The sequence below is a fragment of the Calonectris borealis genome, chromosome 1 (genome assembly GCF_964195595.1).
Source record: "Calonectris borealis chromosome 1, bCalBor7.hap1.2, whole genome shotgun sequence".
Classification (NCBI taxonomy): domain Eukaryota; kingdom Metazoa; phylum Chordata; class Aves; order Procellariiformes; family Procellariidae; genus Calonectris; species Calonectris borealis.
Window position 1 is genome coordinate 199,435,536 of NC_134312.1, and position 26,532 is coordinate 199,462,067.

Consider the following 26,532-nt stretch of genomic DNA (forward strand, 5'->3'; position numbering starts at 1 on the left):
TTCTTTGGTCATATATGAGTTTTAAATGATTTTAAAGAGTAACTCAAACAAAATGGGTATCTTTGTCATCCAGAGGGATACTGAAGTCAAAAAAGAGTAAAGCACAGAATTGGTTTGTTTTTTTAGTTATGATCCCTATTATTTTGAAAATATTCTTTTCCTGGCAAGCAGTTAAATGTATTTGCAGTCAGTGAGGATTCTGAAAGCAGTGTAATTATAGAACACAGTCCAAAACACAACAAGATGTACAGCATTTTTAAAGAGCTACAATTTCCAGAGAACTCCTGCAAGAGATATGTCATGCAGGTAAAATGAGGAGCACGTAGAAACTTTAAAACAAGAGTGCTCATGGTGGAAGTTGCTCGCATTTGATGTCATTTTAGTATATCTGTGATTCACGAGGAAGACCTTTTTTATTCTTGCGTAATATATGCCTGCTATCCTCACGCGAGGAATTTCACAGAAACTCTTCAAGTAAAGACTTGTTTCACATCTCTCTTGTGAATTACTTCCATTGAAGACTGGGTATTTAAATCACTCTTAGTAACTTATTAAAATATTTTAACGGATCATTTGAATCACAATCTTCTATGAGTTAAAAGGTATTTTTGCTATGATCTTATGAGTGATACTCAATAATTGTCATCTTTGGAACAATCCCAATCTTATCTATACAGCTCCTTCACAATGGCAACTACTCATATTTATAAGATGAATAGAGTATTAAGACATAATTCCAGCATGCTGGCAACTGTGGAAGGCATTAATTCTTTAGCAAAGGCTTGTGCATATGAACTAAATCAGCCACACACCTATTTTTCACACTTCTTATACGGGAACATCATCTTACATGCATGCATTTTATGACTGGCTAAGGACAATGGCTAAAAATATCAAGCTATGTATAGATGGTCATTTACTTTAACAGACTGTCACTTACCCCAGTCACTGTTGTTTGACCATATCTTTAGTTATTAACAGAGTTCTCTACAGTATTAAGTTTTTACTGGTCTTTCAACACTTTTCTATCAGTGTAAAATTAGTATGATCTAATACTAGTAATATTTCATGTTAGTATTTACAATAGTACCAACTATACCAGACAGCACTTAAGACCAATTATTAATGAATTCAATAAATAGAATTGCCAGTCAAAAAGAGATTACTTAATCAAATATTTCAAATAATATGCAAATGCACTTTAGACTTCCTTTTGATGTAGTTTTGATTTTCCCAGGCTAAAATCATTATTTCACCCTCTTACCTAAGTATTTCTTGTAGTAGATCTGAAAAGAGCAAGCCAAAGTGCTGTCAGAACTTCCCTGCTTCAGTGTTGAATTTGAATCGCTTTTATACACTGATCACTTTTAAAAGATTTGAGATGCAGGTCTTCCAGTCTAAACTTTGCTCTTCCCTGCTGGTTTCCTCATATATTGCCTAAGCCAGATACAGCCTCTCTGCACAGCCAGACAACTTTTCGTCTGGACAACACCAAGTATTGGGCTTTTCCTTAGGAAAAGGTTAAAGAGCTGTGAGATCATAAGGTGCAATAACACTGAACTGCACATTACTGAGAATAGGCCAGAAGAGTCAGGTGACTAAAAGCAGAGAAACAGAATTAAACTACCAATAAGAAGAGAAAATACTAAAAATGTATGGTACCTCCTGTAAACGAGTCACTACTGACAAGACAGTTCCCATCCAGCAGAACCCTCCCCCCTAAAAACCACAGTCCATATGCTACAACATGGGTTTGTATTGACCCTTTTCTGTTTATCGGGTCTTCAGTTTACATGTTTTCTTCAATCTAGATGTCTCTAGCCCTGCAGAGCAGATATTTTTAACTTTCTATTTATTTAAGGCAGCACATTCCATCTCACCTTCTGTACTGCTCTTTGTTAACGCTTTCAGAAGACGACTAAGTGATGACTGGGAAGGGGAAAAAAAGAAAAGATGATTTGAGATTTGTTGTTATTTTTGCCAGACTTCATTTTCCTAAGGTAAGATCTATACCTACTGGCTGGCACAACAACTAAAACATCTTTCCTTTCAGGAAAATATATCTTTTACACTGCTTTCAGCACTGAAGCTCTCTGTTAACAGGAAAGATACATTATGGGTGAATATTTCAGACTGCTCATTTATGGACCTCAGTTACATTACAAGTGCCAAAGTCCAAACAAGCAATTCATTTATATCACTCCTCAGTGCTGACATTTTTTCCCCAACAGAGTTTCTTAACTGTTCATGTAGAAACATTGTCTGAGAAGCAATGCACCTTCCACCTGCCAAAGGTATGCCATGTTTCCACCTTGAAATATGGAGGTGCCTTATCTCCATAGGGACACAGTCCCCTAAGTGCATCATGAGTATATTAAAACATGATGACAGAATTGAGTTCAGCAGAAATCAGAGCAGCTGTTTTCATTTTCATGCAAAAGCACCTATTAATGAGGGGGTCACTCATCTGACAAGTGCCTAAACTCAATACAGGACCAAATACTCACAAACATCGTTATAGCACACCTTTCCTATTAGCAGTTGTAGGTCATGCAGGCTGGACACAGCCTGTCAAACAATTCATCAGGCCTTTGGGCTACTGCCTGACATGATTCTACCTGTAAGTTTCTCAGACTTTGGCAGGGATCAGGTTGGACAAATTAGTGTGATGGTCAATGACCTGCTCTGCAGCCTGCCCTTCCCGAAGGACCTCCTGACAACTTCTTCTCATCAGGCAGGATGGGCACGTGACCACAGTACAGATACACATCTGGTCTCATGATGGGCATCCACAGTCTTTTGAGCAGACAGAATCAACAGCATATGTGCCATGTCACAGAAATTTTGACCATGTGATGTGTTCGTTTCTGGTCATGTGGTCACTATATAGTTAATTACTGCAAACCAGTTTAATAACTGAACTAATAATATGAAATGAAGTACTGTACATTTCATACCCTTATTTATTATCAAAACGAGATACGAATGCTACTATCATGTTTTGATAAATATTTAGGGGCTTTTTTTTAAGAGGAATAATGTAGATCTTTATAAATAGCTTGAATTAAAAAAAAAGATTTGAAAACATTTAAAGGCCAAATTGTGATTAATTGTATAATTATACATTTCTAAGGGGAATAGCAGGCTCCTGTATAAGTTATAAATTATATTTTTTATTTGAACTTTGTTTGAAAACAGTGACGCTTGCAAAATGTTCAATGAATTGATAGGATAATTCTTCAAACAGGAATTGTCACAGAAGTTACACAGTCTCATCAGCATGGAAGAGTTGCTCATCAATGCTCATCTGGGTCCCATTCTAGTAAACTACTTAAGCATATCAGGTTAGCCTTAGAGTTAAATAAGTAGGAATTTATGCTTTGCTGCATGAGGATCTTAGAAGAAACAAGTTAATAAATTGTTACATTTTTCTCCAAAGTCAAATAAAGGTTGAAAAATATTCACAAAACAAAGAAAAAATCTTTTGTATCTGACACATACTGTTGCCATTCTTGCATCATATAAAAATATGACTTAAAGGGTAAGGTGTCCTTATTCTTGCTGCCAAGATCTATCACCTACATCTGTCTAGATCTATTGATTTCACTCGGTAAACCAATGTATCTTACTGCTACCAAATATAGTAAAGCATATACATTTCTGAGTTGTGAACTGCCTTTTTTTTTTAGGAAATCTGCTTAAATGTATTAGTCTCTGGAATACTAGGAAATAAAGAGAGACATACAGACCTCTCTAGCCATGTTCTCCTGTTGCCTTTTCTTACAAAATGATTTGCAACTATCAATAGATATTTACACAAGAAAAAGAGTAACTTCTGCAGTGACCTTTCTTGCATAACTCTGCAATAAAGAAGTGCTTCAAATATTTATAGAATTAAGGCTTAACTGAGAAATTGAAAATATACTGTTGGTACTTATTGAGTGGCAGGTGGACTATTCAAATATGGCCATAACAGTAAAAAACAATCACGTGTTTAGTGCTTTATATCCTCTAAGCTCCTTGCAAATATTCATTACAATGTTTCCAGAAGAGTGAACAAGAAAAAATCACTTAGACTTACCCACATTTAATCTGCCTGTGACTTCCCCATTTGAATTGCGAGCATTCACTGTCACATTGTGAGTAGACTGGAGTAGCAGTGATGAGTCCTGAAATATGGAGGGAAAAAAAAAGTAGATTCAGCAGAATAATTAGAATTGTTAACAATTTTCAAAATTTAGTCTAGTGTTTATATTAACTCAGTCACTGAAAGAGCTTTGCAGTTACAAAACCAACCACAGATGTCATCAAATATTTTGGGCAGGTATTTTTGATTACTTCAACTATATCAGATTTAAAATAAGAAAAAAATTACAGAGAATACTTCAGGTGAACAAAATCTGTGTTACTGGCCCAATGAACAATGGTTGCTAACATTTTATCTTTTGGAAAAAAATGCTCAAGTGCTAGATTTACTACATTTCAATACATAATTGAGACTCCTAGAAGACAGACATTTAATTGAAGTGTGAGTACCCCACTTTGCGAATTTATACTGCCATATTAACTTGGTGAGAAACATGCATGTGCATTCTGCTTCCACAATGGTCCACGCAGCCTCTATGCTTCGGCTTGATTTTGGCACCTGGCACCGACTTGCCTGGCAAGGAAACTCGGACAGTGGGTGATGAAGAAAGTGGCAGGTTAACTAGCTCTAACCTAACTTTAATAGATGACAGTACAGATAAGAATGTCAGTCTAAATTAAATCACCTCCCTGTCCGCCACTCAGCAGGATGACAGCAGTATATCAGCAGACTGAACAGCATCACCTGCTTCTCCACGTCCTTGCACCATGATTTGAGCCTAGTACACCCTGTGCTGTTCCACGTCTGGTGTCCCATATACAAAATCACATGTGAAGGTCACAAAGCAATGGCGCTCATATTCACCTTAACTCTCCTCACAGGTTGCATCATAGCTGGGACATTTGCAGAGCAATCAGAGCCTCATGTCTACCCACCATTCTGTGCTACTTATGGAAGCCAGGGCATGCCAAGCAGGTGTAACTGGTATCTTCATTCACCCCTACCAACCTCACGACAATCCAGACTAGCTACGGTAGGCAATTCAAATTTTCATGTCATTCTTAGACTGCAGCCAGCATGGAATTACTTCACCAAAATCAAAACATCCCCTTGTTATGGCTTGGTGTTGTGCTTGTTGAACTCCTCCGAGGTGATGTAATTTCCATTACTTATTCCCAGACCTTCCACTCAAACTCTCTGTACTTCAGGCCCGTTGGAGCCTCCCCAAGCTTCTCCTTGTCTTGAAGAGCAGATGAGTAAGTGTTTTGAAAGACCTAGCTGCCCGCTGTGCTCCATCAGACTAGATATACGGACAGTAATGAAAGAGGTTCATGGCAAGAGACCTGGCAGGGGTCATTTGGAAGTGTCCCAAAACTTCATGAGGAAGTCATTGAGTAGGTTCTTCTTATTTCTTCAAATTACCACCTGAATTGTCTTTAAATGCAGCTGATTTTCAGGGAGATCATACTGGCCACTGTCTTTTCTTGATTTTAAGTAGCAGAAAATTATCTGGGAACAAGAAGTCTGATCACGCTCATTTGGATCAGCAAATTGTTACCACACTGGTAGACTTAAAAAGAGGGGAGGAAGTTTTCTGCAGTACAGGTGCTTTCATACTAAAGGACAGGAACCTAGTAACTGGTAAGAGTCCCTAAGCAGATCTCAGTTGCCAAAGTATCAGGGAATATGTGATATGAAGAGGGTATTAGCAAGCTGTCTGCTTGTGACCTCAGAGGGGATACTCATTCCTAGATAAATAAGTGAGTTTCTAACTACCGGACCAGTCTCTTTCACATATATGGTTTCTGATACTTTTTCTGGACTCAAGGGAGACTATGCAGCACCTTGATGGGCTAACCCCTGAAAATCACTCCCAAGTCATGTTCCCATCGTAATTTAATGCTTATAGTATGAGATAACCTGAAAATTCTGAACACATTTTATGTGAAGAATTTTATTACAAACACTTATCTAGTAACAGTGGTAGCAGCAACACACAGTTTGGAGTCCAATTTCTACTTTTTTTAAAAAAAAAGGATATCTTACAAGTAGGAAGATAGGCTAATTCAAAAGAAGTCACTAAGTGAGCAAAATAAATGAATCTCATTTTGTAAATTATATCAGGAAAAAGGGAAAGCTAACAGAATTAACACAAATAATGAAAAGTCTTAGTGTGTCAGAATGAACATTAATGGTAACAAGTTAGTATGAAGTGGAAAAGGAAGGTCAACAAAGATCAGGTAAATATATTACATTTAAGTACATGTGCTAAATGACCCACAAATCTGGGCATCTTTATTACACTTATTTGACTGCCACTGGTGGATTTAAAAAATAAGTTAGTAATTTGTAATATCAAATGTAAGTGCGAATAAACTGTATTCTAGACCTCCAGCTTCCACACACGTGTTGTTGACTAATTAAAATCTAGTAACATATTTATAAATGCTCATCTTTTATCTTTCAATGAATATGTATTAGCTAAGATGCAACAGTGTTGCCCACAACTCTGTGTTGGACTTATAATGAAGGCATAAACTTGTAATAGGCTCCAGAGATGACGCACAGCAAGTAGATTTTCTGCTACATATTTTCTTAGCACTTTGGAGACCTCATTAGGTGAGAAAAGCTGTTAGGAGACTGCAAGGAGAAAACTATTAAGGCAAGGGAGAAAGCTGCTACGATAGCTGTGAGTGGCCCAATTCTCTTACAGACAAACTTAGAAAAAGAAATCATAACAAATATGCAACTTTATGAGAATAAATATATAGATGGCACTCAGGAGATCAAGCTATAGGCAATTAAGCCTCTAGAGAGTTCAAATATTTTAAAAAGCAAGCAAACAAACAAACAAAAAACCTCTGATGAATTATCAGTTCACAGGGGGCAGAGACATGCAGTAGCCAGAAGGCTCTAATTAATGCATGCTCCTAATGATCACAATGGGTCATTAGACAGCTAAGCTTATATTAGATGCTGCTACACCTCTTTCTTCCTATATTGTACAAAATGTATTAAGAGCTGGAAGGAATATTAAAAGAGCACGAATGGTAGCTTAACATTGCATAACGATTTTTTGGGGCAGAGGGAGTTCTTAAGTATTAGCTATGCTGGTCTTAAAAAGTTACATGTCTTATTGGATAAACAACCTCCAGGGAAATTCATTTAAGGCCATAAATAGTTTTCCCACTGTCTATGAGGCAGAAAAGAATACAGCATAAGAAATAAAATGGAAATATAGATTTAGCAATGGAATTTCACGGTCTAAGTAAGAGCTGTTCCTGCTACTGGAAATACTTGTTGCAGAAGGAGAGAAAAAGAAAGGCTTAATAGACGTAAAATATGTTGGCATTGCTTAAATTTCAGTAATTGAGCATTTTAAAAACCTCATCCTAAATCCTCTATCAACCATGTTTTCTGATAAATTTATTTACATTTTCTCTTGCTACAGCGATACAAACACTAAGTTTTTCCCTAGTTTCAGAAAAGTCTCATAGCTGGCTATTTCTTCTAATGACTTGCTGAGGATGATTACATGTTTGAAGTAATGAAAGAGCCATATTCAGTTTTTACTCTCATTGAAGAGTATTTTATTCAAAGAAATGTCCCATCGGTTGATGACACTGTTCATAAAACATGGCTTTATTTTGTGAGAGTTTAGATCACAGACAATAGTTCTGAAAATTATTAATTTTGTTGGCCAGAAACAGATATCGCTCTACAAAAAATTCACCAGAATAGGTTTCAGAGTTCACCTGAATAATTAAAAACCAATTCAGATTCTCTCTTTCTTCCTCTAAACCCAGTACTTCAATAAAAATCTTTCATATCGTACCCATTCTCAGACATTTTAAAGTTAATCTGCTGGATAAATATTTTCTTTGACAAGTATGTTATTCCTTTTTTACCTCAATAATAATACAAATTTCTGCTATGTATACAAGATTCAATCCTAAATCTTCCCATTTAGTCTGTATATTTTATATACATAAATATATAAAGATATCATATAGTTAATACAGTTGTCCTAGAAGTGACAAAACCTGAAATTATTAGAGAAATTGTAACGTTTCCAATAAGATCCATTAACTTTAGAGATATTTAAACTATTCCATAATGGATGAATAAACAAAATAAGCAGTTTCACAGGGAAGCCTGCATTAAAAAATAACCTTAGTAAAAATAATGAAAAACTTCCTACACACTCTCAAAATTTTAGCATTGCTTATATACAATGACCTTTATAATTCCTTTTTGACCTATTTCTTACCACATGCCTAAAAGAAAAATGTTAATTCTGCCATAGTATCAGAACATTGACCTAATGATCATGCTTGTAAAGTATGCAAAAATATGTGTGTATACATGTATACACACACACATATATATTCCATGACAGGTGCCTGGACATTGCCTAAATTCAACTGTTCATAAGTGCATTTTATTTTAGCATTACTGAAAGATTATCTGCTTACCACTCGAGAATGGATTTCTTTGGCATAAAGAGGGAATAAGAATTCCGATTCCCCTTCCAGACGAAGGCCTTCTTTTGTAACACGCAGGTGTCCCATTCCAGTCTGAGGAGAAGATGCAAGAATTATGCACATTTTATTATTGTTGCTGTATTTATTTTTTGTTCTTTTCATAAACTGGAAATTTCCAGAGCTGCCTGCCTCCAGTCTCTTGATAAAGATATCCGTACTAATCCACCTAAAATTTTGAGAATGCTTCATTTCTTCCAGAAGTATTTTTCTTTAAGAGATTGTAGCTTTCAAGAAAAAGTTATTAAAGTTGGTTTTTTTTTTTTTTTTGGAGGAAAAAATACAATATTACAGTCATTAACTTAAAAAGAAGTGCATTTGTATTGGCTGTGCTGAAATAGTCTTTATACTTGCCTTCTAAAAATGTCATGAACAATAAACTTTTACATGAGTACTCACATAAAACAAACCTTATGTTAACATCTCAAGGTTTATTCTATCAATAATTTATTTTACAAGGAATGTAATGCTTCTAAGCCTATTAAAGAGACAAATAGGGATTTTTATTTCTTCCATTTTCAGTAATTACTTCTTTCTTTTTAATTCATTCCTTGGTTTATTTTTTTTTCTCCTCTAATTGTAGGTCAAGGCTCTATCTCTCACACTATCATCTTCCTTTCTGTCACCTGCTTGTCAGTTTTTCTACCTTCCTTATTCATTCTTAGACGCTCCCTCCCGATTTTAGCCCAGTTGTGCTTTCCAGCCCGTATCTTATTTCATTCTTTTCACTTTCTTCCATCATTATCATAGAATTGATAATGTGAAAAATGAGTGAGGAATTACTTCAGAAAGTACATCTGAGGACTTGCAGGCTTCAGCTGTAAGGTATGTCACAGGTATTTAGCTAATTTGTAAAGGATTCACCCCTCCCCCTGCCATAAAAAGGGAGAGAAAACTTGGCAAAAAATTTGCAGCCTTACAGCTCGGCCACACACAAAAATGCTTCAAGTCAACTGCCTCAAACTACAAGGAGTAGGTGAGAGGGCTAAATAATAAACAATAAAACCAAGAAGTATTTCCACTCCAAATATTTTTCAGGTTGTTCTGCATGTAAGCAGAGAAGAAGAGATAAATGACAGGCCACTGATGATACATCAATAACCTGCTCATCTAATTAATTATGCCTCCTACTGAAAAAGTTGTAACTTTAAGAGACTGTAATTATTTTCAGATATGGTATGTTCTCGCCAATGAGATAATATATGTATTTTTATACATATATACACACAAATAATGCTAAATAACGTGTCTAACCAGCCTTCAATGAAGGTAGTTATTTTCTTTTAACAGGCTTAAAGAGAGACAAAGAGAGAAACAAGCTTTGCTTAAATTCCACAAGGTAAGAAATATTCATGTCAGCAGTCCACTCCACTGGAGATTCACTCCACAACTGCGATTCCTCCTGAGCAAGGATATATTTCAGGAGATAAATAAGGCTTTTGGAATAGCTATTTATGGAATCTTGTTATTCAGTGTCAAGTATTTTACTGCTTTGAAATACATAATGTACTGACTTTTCTCAGTGGAAGAAGATACAATTTCTAAATTCTAGACCATTGCAAAGCTTTTGAAAAGTACCTTGTATATACTGATACATCTCATGAGGCAAAACTAAAATAATATCCTATGGCTTTCATAATCACAATTCCTAGGCAGCACTGAGTGATTTAGAAATATGTTTTTGTAGTGAAGACTATGGAGAGTTTTTTCTAACTTGTAACACAAAACAGAGATCACTTCAACACCATAAAACCACACAGGTTTTAAGACAAACACTTTTGAAAAATATGACATGAAATATCAGGATATTCTAAAGAAATATCACTTACAAATGGCTCTCATTTAATTAACTAAATTTAGGATCTCATTATTGCTCTGATATCATGTCTTTTCTCATTAGGTGAAAGTAGATTATATTAACTATCAGGTTTAAACACAGTTTGCCTATTTTTTCTGGAATAGAAGGAACTAAAATAGTATATTATAGGGTAGGTATAAAAATGACATTGGAATTTAAGAAGGCAGAGGAAGAAGTAGCAATTAATTCTTGCTCTGAAGCAGATCGGGAAAAATTAACGAACTCCTGGGTGGCAATCTCTATCCTGCCTTTGGCTTTGCCAGGAAAAAATTTTAGTAGTGACAAAAAAACTATAATTGATGTTGAAAAAGAAGATTATGCAATTTACTCTGCATACTCTTTCTAATGGATTCAGATCTTTCAGCAATGATTATTCTAAAAATGCTATATAGACAAAGGAATGTCTTTGACATCAAGAATAATATGCCATGGGATGAAACTTAGCACTTTAACTTATCTGTAAGTTCTTATTTTTCAGTAAATCCAGGATTCATATCACTCAGGATTACTTTGTATAAGTATGTCCTCAAGTATGTCCTATTTTCTTCATCAGATATTTCATTGAAGCACTGACACAAAGCTCACATTCTCACATATTTGAATAAGAGGCCTCATCATCCATTCTCATTGACCACTCAGGAAGTGCAAAAACATGGAAATTTAGACTTGGGTTACCTGCATAAATGACTATCTGTGCTAACGAACAGATAAACTCTGTAACATGCATGAGAACAAAAAAATATGGATTTCATATAATGATCCTCACTTCTGTTACCATTGTGACTGTAAACAATTATTATTTCCCTCGTACCACGATATTTGAGCATCTCTAGATTGTAAAAGTACTGAGTTATGCAGTATTGTGAGATAGGGCAATTCTATTTCCCCCCTTTTATAATTGGCAAATTGAAGTTACATGGAATGTAAAAGAGAGGGATTTAGGATAAACAACCATCCTAATGCACTGAGATCCAGTGATAAGTTCCATAAAAAGGAGGAGTAAAGCAGTTACACATAATGTTCTCTCAAAAACCACTCTGCTTCTTACATTACCATTTAGGAGAAGCCAATTATTATTTACTGAGTATTGTGACTTCCTCAGTGATGAACAACCTTGATGCTTTCAGTTTCAAGGATTTGATTCTGTTCCTATAAAAATCATGGAATAAAAAATATTTCTATTGACTTGAGGACAGGGTCCAAATTTCAGTTAGACACGGACTTTGGTGCAGTTAATACAATAAGCTATTGATTAGAGGGGGGGGGAAAAAGTGCTTCATTAAACGTAGCAGATGCATTGCAAGTCTGACTCCTGTTATCCTGATGCTGGTGACTGTCACTGTGTGAGTGTGCTGACCCTAAGTTGTAATACATTGTTGTACATATAACCCTGAAGCTCATGTTTTCTAATTCATCAAAGCCCTGAGTGAGACAGGGACTGAGCTGTATAGAAGAGAGGATGAAATGGTATCTCTGTAGACTGAGCAGATTTTGCTATTGATGCGAGGAGTTGACTGGCGTGGGAACTCCTGGCAGCTGCCAAACCCTTATGCACCAAAGATGCGATTTAGCATTAGTGTTCACAAAGGTGTGACCAGTTTTACTTTCAAAACTGCTAGGCAGATTCTAATTAGAGTAACAGGATGTCTTCAGCTGCAGTAGAAGCATCTTTTATCAGTTGAAAATGCTCTCCAGGAGGTAAATGCTTGCAGAAACAGAGCCAAGGCCTTTTACAAAAAATTCAAGCTCTGAGTGGGTTCAAGCCTCATCTTGAAATCATGGTCTAAAGGATATTTGACAGCTATTCAGTGAATTATCTATATAGGGATACTCTAAACTGCCTGAAATAAGTAGCGACCACTACTACTAGAATCCTAAGATTCCTCGTTCTATGGAGCATCTGGATGGGAGGACCATCGTGGATGGGTTATCTTAGACTCCAGACACAACAAATGTAAAATATTTTTCCTCCAAAATAATGGGAAGCAGTTCCATTCTCCACAAAGCCAGTAGAGAAGTGCAGTATGTCCACAAGCTGTGGAAAGACCTTTAAGTCTCTTTCAGAGGACCACAGAAAGACTGAGTCCTTCATCAGGACCAAAAAGTTCCAAAAGTCATACTGATGGTGTGGTGGTATGACCGCCGCCTTCTGGTTATGAATATCTATGTTGAGGAAAATATAGACACGACTGGCTAAAGCAAGTTTGACAGCATTGGTATGGCTAGTGCTAAAGGCCTGTCTTGTTAAAACAGGATGCAAGAACTTTCGCTCTTTCATCTGTTGTCATAGTGGAACCTGCTGCTCTGGCTCATGAAGTCACATGGACAGAGCTGCACATGGCACATTGCACATGGGACTACCAGGAGTGGAAACAAGCAGCTGTAGCTCTAGGGCTCTTGCACCCAGTGTCTTGCTCTCAGGCAGATGAGCCTCATGCTGTTTATGTCTTACGTAGTCAAAAGACCATAGATGATTTATTTGGGATTTATCTCCCAAGCCAATATATTAATATAGAGGTCTCCTGCTGTAGGCACGTGGCCCTTAAAAATGAGGATGAGGCACGAGGAACATTCATTCAGTTTATGATGAGTATTTCTAGTCACCTAAATTCAATCATTAACTGTAACTTGCATTTTCCTTCCAACATAGAAATTGATACACGAGGCTCACTGTATCAGGTCAACCACTCTTATTATATCATCACTGTTTCTGCACCTTCTCAGCATTAGACTCAACTGCAGTCCTCAGACTCCTCTAAACAATGGAAATTAAACTTCTGATCTATGTATCAGCTAGCAGCTGCACAGGTAGATGTGTATTTTCCTCTTCTGGGGAGAGATCAGGAAAGACAGCCGTATCCATATGTTAGGACGGTTACAACAATAAAGTCTCTAAGTTGATCCAAACATTAGCTTTAACATGCACTCAATTCAAATTAAAGTGGCTCCTGTCTCAGGAGTTCATAGCATGTTTGATTTGTAATACCTGCTCCCTGAATATCCAAATTTTCCAGATATTAAAAGTCCACACATGCTGTAGTTGCTGATTGGAACTGATAATGATACTAACTTCAGAGTAGGGAAGATGCAGCATTTCCATTCAGATAACACCTCTTCTTACTTACAGGATACTTAACATCCTACTTTTAGGCCAGCCCAGGGAAAGAGGGAAAGACCTTGGCAAGTTCAGACCAAGACATCATTTGTTGTGCCCCAAAGCTAGTTCAATTAATGGCTTTATAGATCCAGCTTTCACTGCCGTACCTCTTGCAGCAATTACTATTTAGAGAACTTGCTTTGCAAACAAGAGTGTACTGTTTCGTTGAGATAATAGGGCTGTGGGTAGAGATTGTTAAAGAGCAATCAGCAAAACAGGATTGGTAATGAATCTGCTGAAACTCTCTGTTTGACTTACAATATCTATTTTGGAGCTAAGTACGTGCTTGGTATAATAACATTACTGATGCCTCCTCTCATTTTCTGTTGCAAGGACTCTATTTCCTGGGCTCAGACAGAGAAGGTTATCTGACTCCTCTTCTTGGATGACTGGAGTCTTTTCTGTCAAAGACATTGGTTAAATCAGAACCCTTAGCAACAGCAAGCACTCCTGCTATAGAAGTTAGTCTCACCTGGCTTAGGGCTGGATACAGACTAAAACACCCTTTGCAGATACGGCTAGAAAGTGGGTAGGTAATACTCCATGATCTAGAAAAGTAGATGGCCACTTAGAACTCAGAAATTTTGTAAGGAAATGGTTACAAAACATGCAAATTCACCATATCATTGACATTTGCCTAGTTTTGCTAAGATTTCTTTCATAAAACAGGATTAATATTTAAGATGCATACTTTTAAGATATTTTCAGGTCCTCTATATATAGAGTAACAGAATTTCTTAAGTAAAGAAGGTATTAATTACAACAGGTATTACTCAAGAGGAAAAAATAGCTTCTTAAAGCAGATTCAGTTCCAGCTTCATTTCCTTTTTCAGCAAGGACCAAATTCCGTCTCTGGTTCTGTACTGCACAGACATTTCAAAGCTGGATAATAGTCGGCTAATAAACATGCCATTACATCTGGCATTACATTTCCCGTGGCCGATTTATTCAACATCAGAAAAACAGACTGCTACTCCTACTGCTACATATATTTATTCAGGAATTGAGTTTTTATAAGTTGCCTAATTCATTTTATTATATTAACATCTGTAATTATGCAACTTAGCTAAAGAAATGGAATTAAATCTTTTCCTTTGATTTGTAAAGGTTGTCAAAAGGATTTTCTTCAGAACAACAGTACATGATGTTAATTTCTTGAATTCCTCTGAGGAATCAAGGATATTTGCATGGTGTATATGATTACACAGACTACGTATTGATTCAATATTGTAAATCCTATCATTTGTACTAGGGGACGTTTCATCTTACGGTCTCAGTGCTCTGCGCCTTGTGTAAGCACACAGTGACAAGCATCTCCACCCTGACAGAATTTGCTGTCTAAATAGTCAAGATGACAAAAATGTGAGATGAAAAAAGGACAAAGAGATATTGCATCCCTCACAAAGCACTGTTAAGGAAGTCTACAGCTCTGTGTGAAAGGAATGAATTAAATATTTCACCTTACGTTTTGTCATGTAGTTATCATGCAAATTTATTTTAAAAGGATACTATCATATTAAATAGCAACCACTGCAGTATATTGCAATTAAAAACAGATCATCTCCAATAACCACTCAACCTCATTTTGAATTACCCAGCCTTCCCCTCATCTTAGTATTACTGATTAAATAAGGTTTAAGAGCAGAGTTTTGGTTACCTTTGCTAAATGCCATCACGACTATTACTTTATTCATCGTTCAAAAATTTATAGTAACCATAAAGATTTTACACATAAAAATATAATAACCTGCTATGATGCTTCTCTAATGACATTATTGATAAGTACATTTTTGTAACTTTTATCGAGCAAGATGGAAAACAAATCTTTTCAATTTTCCCTATAATGCATCACAGCAAGCTCTACTCTAGCACTGACAATAATACCATCTTTAAAATAATGGCAGAAATATATGCTATGCATCAATAAAATGGTAGCTTAACATGTATTTGTATAAATTAGTTACACAATATACCTAAAAAATAACATCAATGACAAAGAAATGAAATATAAAGTTGGAAAGAGTGAGAGCTTTTTGCAATTCCTGTTGGATGACATTTAGAATTTTCGACAATTTCCAATCCATGCCCTCCTCCATAGCTAGGACCTAATCATACATTTTCAAATTTTTTATTTGGTTAAAGATGAAACAAGAAAATTTTGAAAAACAAAACAAAACAAAACAAAACTGTTTTGCATTCATGAAATAAATTTTTCAACATAAAAAGTCAGGAGAAAGTTTTAGGGCAATTCATGTATTTCCCAGCACAGGTAATGAGGTGTTTTTAATTCAATTACATTTTCATTCTATGTTATTTAATTATTATTACATTTCATTCAATTACATTTTCCCTACAACTTTAGGTATGCAGAAATGTGTATCTGGAAAAGTTCAGTAAGCAGTCAGTACAGCTATGTATTAGGCAATTTAAGTTTGGAGAAACAGGAATTCTCATAATCATTTTGTCTGAGCAGACCTGAAGGCACAGACAAGACTTGTAACTGTAATTCATTTTAAAAGCCAAAAAAGAAAGACTTTAAAATATATGAGACCATTGTAAGATGTACACAGAATATATATGGAGATGTCACCTGGACGCTCACTAAAAAGGAAGTAGGACGAATATTAGAGCAAAAAATGAATAGACAAAACAGGTGATGGAGGTTTTGGGTCATTAAGGAAGTAAAGGTGTGAAGATCTGACACAGAACTGTGGAAGGCCTTTGAGGAACCAAAAATATAAGAAGGACTTTACATTTACTTCTGTGGACAGGGCATGCAAGTTTCTTTCCTAAATTGAAGGTCTAACAATGGGAAAACGTATGCTAGATAAAAAGGAATGGAAGAAACGCCAAGTTGTTCATTTTCTCCATCTCATGGTTATTTCAGTAGGCTGGGCTTTACTCTGGGTACTAAATTGCAGAGTAGGTGCATGCCACAGTGTGTCCCCCATCACCTGTGTCAGCACCCCTTTGGGAAGGTGGATTTTGAGCAGAAGAGGGCCTGCAGGCATCACTCCTGTAAGCACTTGGGCACCTGAAATCAGGGGTGGAGCTCACATGCAGGCAAGGCGCAATCAGGGTGTGCACTTGGATCCAGGCACTGGGAAGCCCCCGAGTCCCACATTTTGGAAATGCTATTTGTTTTCCTCAGTGTCCTCAACCTCAACCATTCTGTGTCAACTTATGTTATTCTAAGAAATGTTACAGTAAATTTTCACTGAGTATGTGAATCTCTAATAGTATTGTTGAGTAAATGATGATCTAAAGATATATAAAAAGTCTCTAGGGAGATTTAACCTCTTCTATGAAGTCAGCTGATAGCACTAGGAAAAACAGACTAAGTTTCATGGATACAGACCTTTTTCAGGTCACACTTGAGCTACACGAATTGTAAATTTCATCGGCTCTATCATTCATCATTCCTATTTCCTACATTAGAACAGCTCTGCTTGCTCCTGGGAGCAAAAATACATGCTAAAAAAACAGGAAAATGTGCATTTGAACGTTACTGATTGTGTCTGGGCTCAGAAAAGAAGGTGGTACATCAGACCATGAGATCAGAACATCTGGTTTTCCTTTGGCAGAGGGTTTGCCAAGAGCAGCTTCATTTAAGTTTCCCCATATAACTTAAAACTAGCAAAGCAGAATCAGGAGCTGCAGTCAAGCCCTTATAAGTTCATCTGTCCACAGTTCTTAAACTTGCATGTACACTATATCTCATTGTACTCAGATTTTTTAAAACTCTTTATAAATATTATACATTATTCCAACAGTGAACTTAGATTTTTTTTTCATTTAAATGCTTCAAGAAAACACATTATATATATATGTATGTATATGTATGTATATATATAAGTATGTATCACACTATTGAGAAGTCTTACCCTCTTTGATAACAGCTTTTCTGCATTAAGTATCTCAGTATCTTTCTTTTCAACTACTACTCTTTGTATAAAATATTTAAATATTCACCATCTGATTGAGACAATGGGAATGACTATAGACTGGTTGAAGGCAAATTATATTTAACTTAATGGAAAAATAGCAAAATACAGCTGTTCAGGATTATTCAGAGTAGAAACTATGCAATATTGGTGTTCCGAACATGAAAATATTTTAGTGAAAATTAGGATGAGCATTTGTGAATAATTAAATAAATATTTTATTTCATTTGAGTATTAAAAAATGTAACATTCTCAAAATGGCAACTGATTCCACAGAGCATACACAGTTAATCATAAAACACATGGAAAGGCTGTACAAGTTCATTAGTGTATGTCTTTGCAGTGAAGGAGAACTCTTGCTGTGAATGAGTGTTCTTTACCATATATTTTTATTGCTGTCTAGTCTGGTTTTAAACGTTCCAGATGATTGGCATCTCCAATTTAACAAGGCATGCTATTACACAGTGTAGTACATCTCACTCTCAGAAAGTGTTACCTGATTTTCAGTTAAAATTTTGCTTTCTTAATTCATCACATTCCTAGTTTTGTATTTTCATATTTCGTGAAGTAATTTCCCTCCATCTTTGGTGCCTGAATTTGTCAAGTTCTTAAATAGTTGTTTACACAAGTATTTGATTATATAATCAGTTAATTTCTTTCAAAATACATATAATATTTATAGATCTAGACCAGTATCATTATCAGCCACCTAATGTGCATATATAGTAAGATTATTTATAGTTAGCTTTTCAACATTTTCTTATACAATTAAATATAAATAAATTTATATTGCCTTATAGAAAACTTTGAAAAATAATTTAAAAATAATTTTTAATACTTTGTCTATATTCATTACTAATTGCCCATGAGAACCCAAGCAGATTAGCAGAGTGGTATGTATGTCTGTGATACAAGTTTCTGGGAACAGGTATATGGGTAGAGCAGTCACTAATTACAAGTAAGCCAAAAAAAAAAAATACCTGTGAATAATATTTGGAAAACCCTGTATTTGTTTGTCTAACTGTAGCAATTGTCCTGTTTATTCCTGTGCCAGAAATACGTGTGCATAAAAGAGAAACTGGAAGTAAAGACCACACTCTAGTCTAAATGTGCAGAGACCTTCCCAATACTCATTGCCTATGTCTGTATGTCCAGCTGAAGTGCAGGCATGAGAGCAGGCTAAACATTTGTCCTGTTCTTAGGAAGAACCATGCTTATAAAATCATAGAATAGTTTTGGGTTGGAAGGGACCTTTAAAGGTCATCTAGTCCAATCCCCCTGCAATGAGCAGGGACATCTTCAACTAGATCAGGTTGCTCAGAGCCCCGTCCAACCTGACCTTGAATGTCTCCAGGGGTGGGGACATCTACCACCTCTCTGGGCAACCTGTGCCAGTGCTTCACCACACTCATTGTAAAAAATTTCTTCCTTATATCTGATCTAAATCTACCCTCTTTTAGTTTAAAACCATTCCCCCTTGTCCTGTCACTACAGGCCCTGCTAAAAAGTTTGTCCCCATCTTTCTTATAAGCCCCCTTTAAGTACTGAAAGGCCGCAATACGGTCTCCCCGGAGCCTTCTCTTCTCCAGGCTGAATAACCCCAATACACATTGATGGACTGGACATTGTGTGCTTGGCCCTCCACATACCAAGTTCATTCCTGCCACGATAAGGTGATCCACAAGGCTTAGGTTGTTCTCAGGTTTACTATTAGGGCTTGACTTTCCTCTTGGTTAGTGACTCAAGCCCAAGCAAGGTTTAACATGGATGGCAGGAGAACATGGGATTGAGTGCAGATTCAAATCATGTTTGACTGACAGTGCATCTAAAACTATAAAGACCTGTCTGCCTCTCTTACTCACACTGTGCTTAATTTTTTTTTCAGAGAACAACCTGTGCTACACGCAAAACTCCACACTGGAGAAAGCCAACTAGTTATCCTGGGGAACCCTCTTGTTTCATGACTGTCTGTCTGTATCAATATGAAATACAGCACAATTGCCTTGACCTTTCTTATTCCAGGAGACCGTGATAGCTGTGGCATCCACTAAAACCCATAGAAACATGGGTTTCTCCATCAGAGGCTAAAAAAAGTTAGGAATAATCTTTGGCACACGACTGTTCCTGGCATTATGACAATGTAGCATAACCTAAATGATATCATAACTGAATTAATGTGGGGTTTCTGAATAAGATTTCCTAGTGCATCAGAAATGGTAATCATCTGATCAGGTGCATTTTTCACACCTGAGTTATAGAGTGCTAGCATGACAATCTATGAAATTCAATAGTGACCTAACAATTTTGGTCCAAGTCTTCACTGATTACAGTGTCAACACAATGGATCAGTATTATGGGTGAAGTTCTGAGGGTGTGAGTACTAATTCTCTTATGTGATAGCAGGGTGGGACAGCTAAAGATACTCAGGACAAAATGTGAAATCAGTCTCATGAACTTAAGTTTTCTCTAAGGAATATAAGGATAATGGAAAAGTAAAAATGCAAAAAGAAAAAAACCCTCAGAAATCTGAGGTAGCAATGCAAGCAAAAGATAATAGTTGTGAAATCGTATCAGTTACGTAACAAACGGCGAAGCCAAATACCTCTTGTTAATGCTTCCTACTGAGCAGCTAATCTCTATAAAGCTTTCAGATGCTCAGCGTTGTATAAAACATTGTTATACAGCTTAGCTCAACACTGTCCAACTTTTCCAAATTGTTTGCCAGTCATGCAGCCTTCTAGAGTCATGTCAATACGGAATTTATATGTTGGGCAATTAGTATGGGAGATACTTAAACAATTTAAGAATCAAATTCCAAAATATAGATCCTCAAAAGTCCTGTTCACTTATCCAAGAGATCAGGCATACTAATATTTTTGCCGTTACATTATCTGATCAGCATTGGACATGAACACAATCAAAATCTCATAAGTGACCATCTTACGAATGAAGTCTACAAGGATAAAGAGGGGCCATGTGAAGAGGTACTGATGTTCTTCTACTTAAGAACAAGTGGTTGCAGGACTCAACTGGGTTGTTGCACTCCCAGATTAAAATTCCTCCTTTCCCTGGGAAAATCTGATCTTATATCTTCTCCCAGAGATCCATGCTCTAACCAACAGATTATAGTACATTTGATGTTGGGAATCTTTTACTCTCTCTTTTTCTAGTTTGTTCTACTTCATATAAATTCATTAAATATTAATTGGAGCAGAAGCTACAACAGAAGCTTGTCTCTAAGGTGAGTGCTGTAATCATCTGACAGCTAAAGCATGTGTTACCTCCAGCCCAATAAAAAATCATATATAATCTTTTTCCATATAAACCAAAACAGTTTCAATTAGAAAGACTGAGAAATGCCCAATTCTATAGTCTATGCCACAACAAGGATTTGGAAAAGAACAATGAGAGTAAGGAGTATTCTTGCATTCAATATATTCACTATTTCTCTAGTTAAATATTTTAGGATTGATAGTGTCTAGAAGGATAAATTTTCATCTCATATGATAGCGTCTAGTCTAGCATAGCTGACGGCCTTGAAATTAAAATGTTATAAGCTGAGAGTCAGTGGACCATTTTAAAATTACGCAGTTATTTTAATCAATTAAAAAAACAAGATAAAAAAGGAATATGTGTGAAGCATTTATCTTCTCTTTGTCAGAAGCAAAAGAAAGATTAATAATGAGTTTTTCAGAGGAAATCATTAGTGTAATATTATTTATAGAAAAAAAGAAACTCTGTCTTGGCAACATCAGATGGCCAACCACAAGACAAAAGTTCTTAAAACAAAAATGATACTAAAGTTTGTCAACATCTCTCTTTTGTTGGGAGGCTCAAAACCAGAGGCTGTATTATATGCGTGCTCTAGTGAGTGCTGTGTAAAGGGAGACAATCACTTCCGATGGTCTCGGGCTCTGCCCCTGTTCACACAGCCCAGGAAGCTCTTGGCCTTCATTGCTGCCAGGGTCACTGTTGGCTCATGCTCACCTTGCTGCCCACCAACCCCCAGGGCCTTCTCCACAGAGCTGCCCCCAGCCAGGCAGAATCTGCCTGTCCTGGTGCCAGGGACTCTTCCTTTCCAGGAGCAGGACTTTGCATTTGTCCTTCTTGAATTTCATAAGATTGGACTGTTCCTCCAGCCTGTCTAAGCTCCTCTGAATGTCAGCCTGACCCTTGAAAGTATTGAATGGTATCCCCAAATTGGTATCATCTGCAATCTTAGTGATTCTGCCACCTCTTTGAAGTCATTGATAAAGTTGTTAAACAGGACCAGTCCCAGGATAGGCCCCTGCAGCACTTATTACTGGCCTCTATGTAGAGTACAACACATTAGTAACTACCTTTGGAGCCTGACCATCCAGCCAGTTTTTTTTTTTTTTTACTTATGTGTTTGTCCACCCTTCATGGCTGTAATGTCCTAACTAGGGTACAAGAATATTGTGGGAGAGTGTCAAAAGCCTGGCTAAAGTCAAGGTAGATGACATGTTGTGCTCTCTCATTGTCTATAATCCCAGACATTTTATCATCGAAGGTAATCACATTGGTCAGGCATCATTCACCCTTGGTAAATCCACGCTGACTGTTCCCCATTACCTTATTCTCCCTCATGGGCCTTGAAATGTCTTCCAAGAGGACTTGCTCCATCATTTTCCCAGGCACTGAAGTGAGGCTGAGCAGCCCATAATTCACCAGACAGTCTCTTTGGCCTCTTTTTTTGAAGACAAGTGCAACACTTGCATTCCTCCAGTCACTGAGGATCTCCCCAGTCTCCATAACCTTTCAAACATGGCAGAGGGTGACTCTGCAATAGAATCAGACAATTCTCTCTGCACTTATGGATGCAGCCCATCTTGTTGCCCTTTTCCTTTGTAAGTCTCAACTAAAGCTGAGCTTTGGCTTTCCTGACACAGGAAGCATGACACATTTCCTGGCCCAGACAATGTTTCTAAATTTCTTCTTTGTAGCCTGCCCTTCCAACTCTTCTATACTGCTTCTTGCATTGGAGCTCCGTCACAAGTAACCTGTCCAGCTAAGCCAGGCTACTTATCTTCCTGAGTATCAGGATAGATCTTTCCTGCATTTGGAGGATACTGTCCTTAATCACCAGCAAGCTTTCCTGAGTAACTTTACCCTTCAGATCTGGCTCCCATGGGATCCCATGAGCAGCAGATCCAGCTGTGTGGCACCCTCAATTGTCCTATCCAGAAGCTATCCCTGACACTCTGGAAATCTGCACTGCTTCCATCCTGCCACGTTTGTCCTTTCAGCAGATGTCAGGGACATTAAAGTTCCCTTCTTTCAGACCTATCGGACCCTTCAGAACTGTTCACAGGACTTCTGACATCCTCGTCCTGTTGCAGCCCTAAATCCCTTAAGATTCTTAGTTTCTAAACTCTTAGGATTAGCAGTCCCCTTTAGTTCTCAGAAAGCCACAATATGTTAAAAACAAAATCTGGAATTTCCATTTCATGCAGAATTTTGATATGTTATGTCCAGGGAAAAAACCAACCTCTGTTTTTTTCAAACTTTCTAATTTTAATGCAAAACTAATTCTAGTTTTTAAATTGCTCTATTTCACCTTATTCACCAAGCTCAAGGCATAATTATTTGATTCTGTCCTCTCTAAAACAGCTGAATATAATGAAACCACAGCTTTCTTCTCTCACCCCCCAAAAAAACTTGAGACTCTGTCCTCCCGAACATCAGGAGAGAAAAAGAAAAAAAGAATGAGACATATCTCATACCTGTGAATCAATCTGCACAACTTGGGGATGCTCATATGTTATGTAATTGGGGCAGTATGAGAAAAGAAACACATTCTCCGTTCCGGTTGTTCCCTTTTGGTCTAAATTTATAAGAAATGAAATGAAATGAAATGAAATTCTGTTCAATTTAGTCATGTTCAGTTAATGCTGAAGGCCTCTCAAACAACGGAGTTTAGGAAAGTCTCCGTCTTTTATCATCCTTCCAAATTTCTACAAGGAGATTAAAATCTATTCATCTTGCAGCATATCTATGTCTGGTTCACGTTTTCCTTTACCACCTTAGCTTGTGTGCTAGTATTTATCATGCTTTCTGGTTTTTTGGGTTGAGACAGGAAATGTGTGCATGGATTAATTCTGTGCCAGAGCTTGCTGAAGCTCTGTTCATAATTTCATTATTATTTTCATGTGGATCTATGAATAGACATAGCACGTGATTTTTGAATACTGCAAGTTATTATGTAATGAAAGATTTAAGGATGCTTTACAGAAAAAGAAAACAATTTTTATCCTATAAAAGAAACTTTGATCTGTCTAAATAACAGTTTTATCAACTTTGAGTGGGCTCAGGAAAGGGCTGTGCTATAGAACTATGCCAATCAATCACTAAAGCACCAACACCCCTATGCACTACACTGCAAAACTGTTTTCCTTATAAAATGACATTCTGCAATCATGTTATTTTTAAAGTTTTCTTTGAGCATAAACTCTCTTCAGAACTGTACTATAAAAATACCTTTTTAAATGTTTATCATGTTTTTTCTAAATATGTTTATCAACCTTAGTAAGAATACAACTTGTTTCTTGTATTATTTTACAGAGAAACAGTTGTTAATATTTTATTAGCTATTAATATTCTAATATTGTTACAGGGATAACATTTTAATATATTTTTTTAAAACTAGGACCGAATACTTTTAAAGTATTAGCTAAAAATACAGTATCTATTATTAATACTAAACATAATAAGTAGTGTAATCTCTACATAATATACCTAGAACATATAATCAATAAATATAAAAAGTGTTATCACAGCTGACAGACTAGTATTTGCCAAATATCTGATGACTGCATAGGACAATATTTCACAATTACTTTTAAACTCTTCCCAATAATGGGAAAGTTTAATTGGATAAGTTAGATATACATGACTCAACTAATTTCCTAAATAGCAAATAGTTGTCAAGCTTGGAACTCAAGAACCATAAAAATCTACTTCTGAGAATACACTGTTACCTCTCTTTTTCAAACAATAACAAAAAACTTGGAGGCATAAATGCTTAATTCCATGAGGAAAAGTGTTTGACGATAGTGTTGGTAATTTCTGACTGTTACACTCATTCTTTACGAACAGTATTTCCTTAGACACAGGAAAGGACTGTGATGCTTAGAATCATAGAATCATTAAGGTTGGAAAAGACCTCTAAGATCATCGAGTCCAACCGTCAACCCAACACACCATGCCCACTAAACCATGTCCCTAAGCGCCTCATCTACACGTCTTTTAAATACTTCCAGGGATGGTGACTCCACCACTTCCCTGGGCAGCCTGTTCCAAGGCCTGACCACTCTTTCAGTAAAGAAATTTCTCCTAATGTCCAATCTAAACCTCCCAATCTAAACCTCCCTTGGCGCAACTTGAGGCCATACTTCCAGACTTTGAACATGCAGTTAATGCCTATACTCTTTCTTAGACTTTTCTTAGAGGCTAGCAGCGCTCCTCTGGATGATATTTCTGGTATCTTCAGAGTTACTTCTTGTTTTGACAGATATAGTCTCTTAAAACAATACCCAGCAAAAAAAAGTTCTCCTTAATGACCTCACACATACTTTTGCTGAGGATTGTGACATACACGTGTACTTTGCACAAATGTTCTTACAGCTGATATTTAGCTGAAATATTGACATTTCCCTAAAATTATCCCAAATGAATGAAGGTATTACAGTTAAGTCACTATTTAACCAGGTATGTCAGGAATACAGATTCTTTAACAGAGAATTAAGAAAACCTTTATAACCATGGCATTCATAGTCCACCCTGTGAAAGAATGTAAGCCTGCACTACTTGAGCTGTTATTCCACGCTCTTGATGCCAAGGCAGAAGGACATTGTCCCACAGCAGATCAAGGCATCTGGTGCCTTCCTCACAGATAACTAATAGGAGATAGGATTTCCTAGAAGTGGAGTTTCTGATGCTAGTTTTTTAATCCTGACTGATATTAGAGAAGAAATATCCAGTTTCATACACAGAAACCAAACCAACAGAAAATAATTTTTAAAACTCCTTTAAAATATAAACCTGAGCTACACAGAAAACAATTTTAAGTTATTCATGTTCTCTGTGATTCATGATGTGCAGTCACTAAGTACACATCTTCCATGTGAACTGCATAACAGAAAAATTATATATGATCTAAGATGTTCTGCATTGTAATCTGACAGTAACAGTGCTGAAAAGAATTTATGTGGGGGAAGAAACTTGATGGGAATTCAAGTACTAATAACTATATTAGTAAGTAGGACTTAAAATTAACCTACTGTCTTTATAGTAAGAGAAAGCAGAGTATAGAAATGCTTCTACGAAGATAAAATGGCCTTTATTTAGTGACAGAGGCGTAATAACGATAGATAATGGGAACTTTAATGTAACACTTCCTTCAGTAGCAGGGGCAGAGCTGTAGGAATTTACTGTTATTGTTTTTCCTCTAACAAGTCTATTCAAATCATCTATGTATCATGACTGGATGTTAGGAACAAATTAGCTTAGCTTCAATATTCACTGATGCATTTTATTGCATTCTGACCAAAGCTACATCTTGCAGACTTCTGAAAGTTACCCTTTAATCTACTACATGCAAAATTACATTATAAATATTAAAATATATATGACAGTGGAAAGTTATTAAATTTATTCCTGAATAATATAGCTGCTTAGCCTCAAGGACAAAGTAGTAATAATTACCTCTGAGCTGTAATTAATTGGGCAAATAAATTGTTAGATTTTATATGCTTATAAATAGGAGAAGGAAGCTAAGAAAAACCAGCAATTGTCAGCAATATTTTAACACTAAGGAATATATCTCATACTATTTGTATGAGATAAAATTACAGCAAACACATTTATAAAATATAAACTAAACAGAGACTATGAGACAATAGTAAAATACATTCTCTTAGAATGGT

At 36.4% G+C, this 26,532-nt stretch overlaps 1 protein-coding gene across 2 annotated transcripts in view; it reads right to left on the reverse strand.

Moving 5' to 3' along the window:
- Window positions 1-26,532, reverse strand: part of SGCG (sarcoglycan gamma) — a 108,671-nt gene that overhangs the window by 48,233 nt on the left and 33,906 nt on the right. For both annotated transcript variants that reach the window (XM_075139929.1, XM_075139930.1), the window contains 2 exons: window positions 8,563-8,664; window positions 4,082-4,169 (listed from right to left, as the gene is read on the reverse strand). In XM_075139929.1, the coding sequence (XP_074996030.1) occupies window positions 4,082-4,169; window positions 8,563-8,664 (190 nt within the window). The remainder of the gene's footprint in view (window positions 1-4,081; window positions 4,170-8,562; window positions 8,665-26,532) is intronic.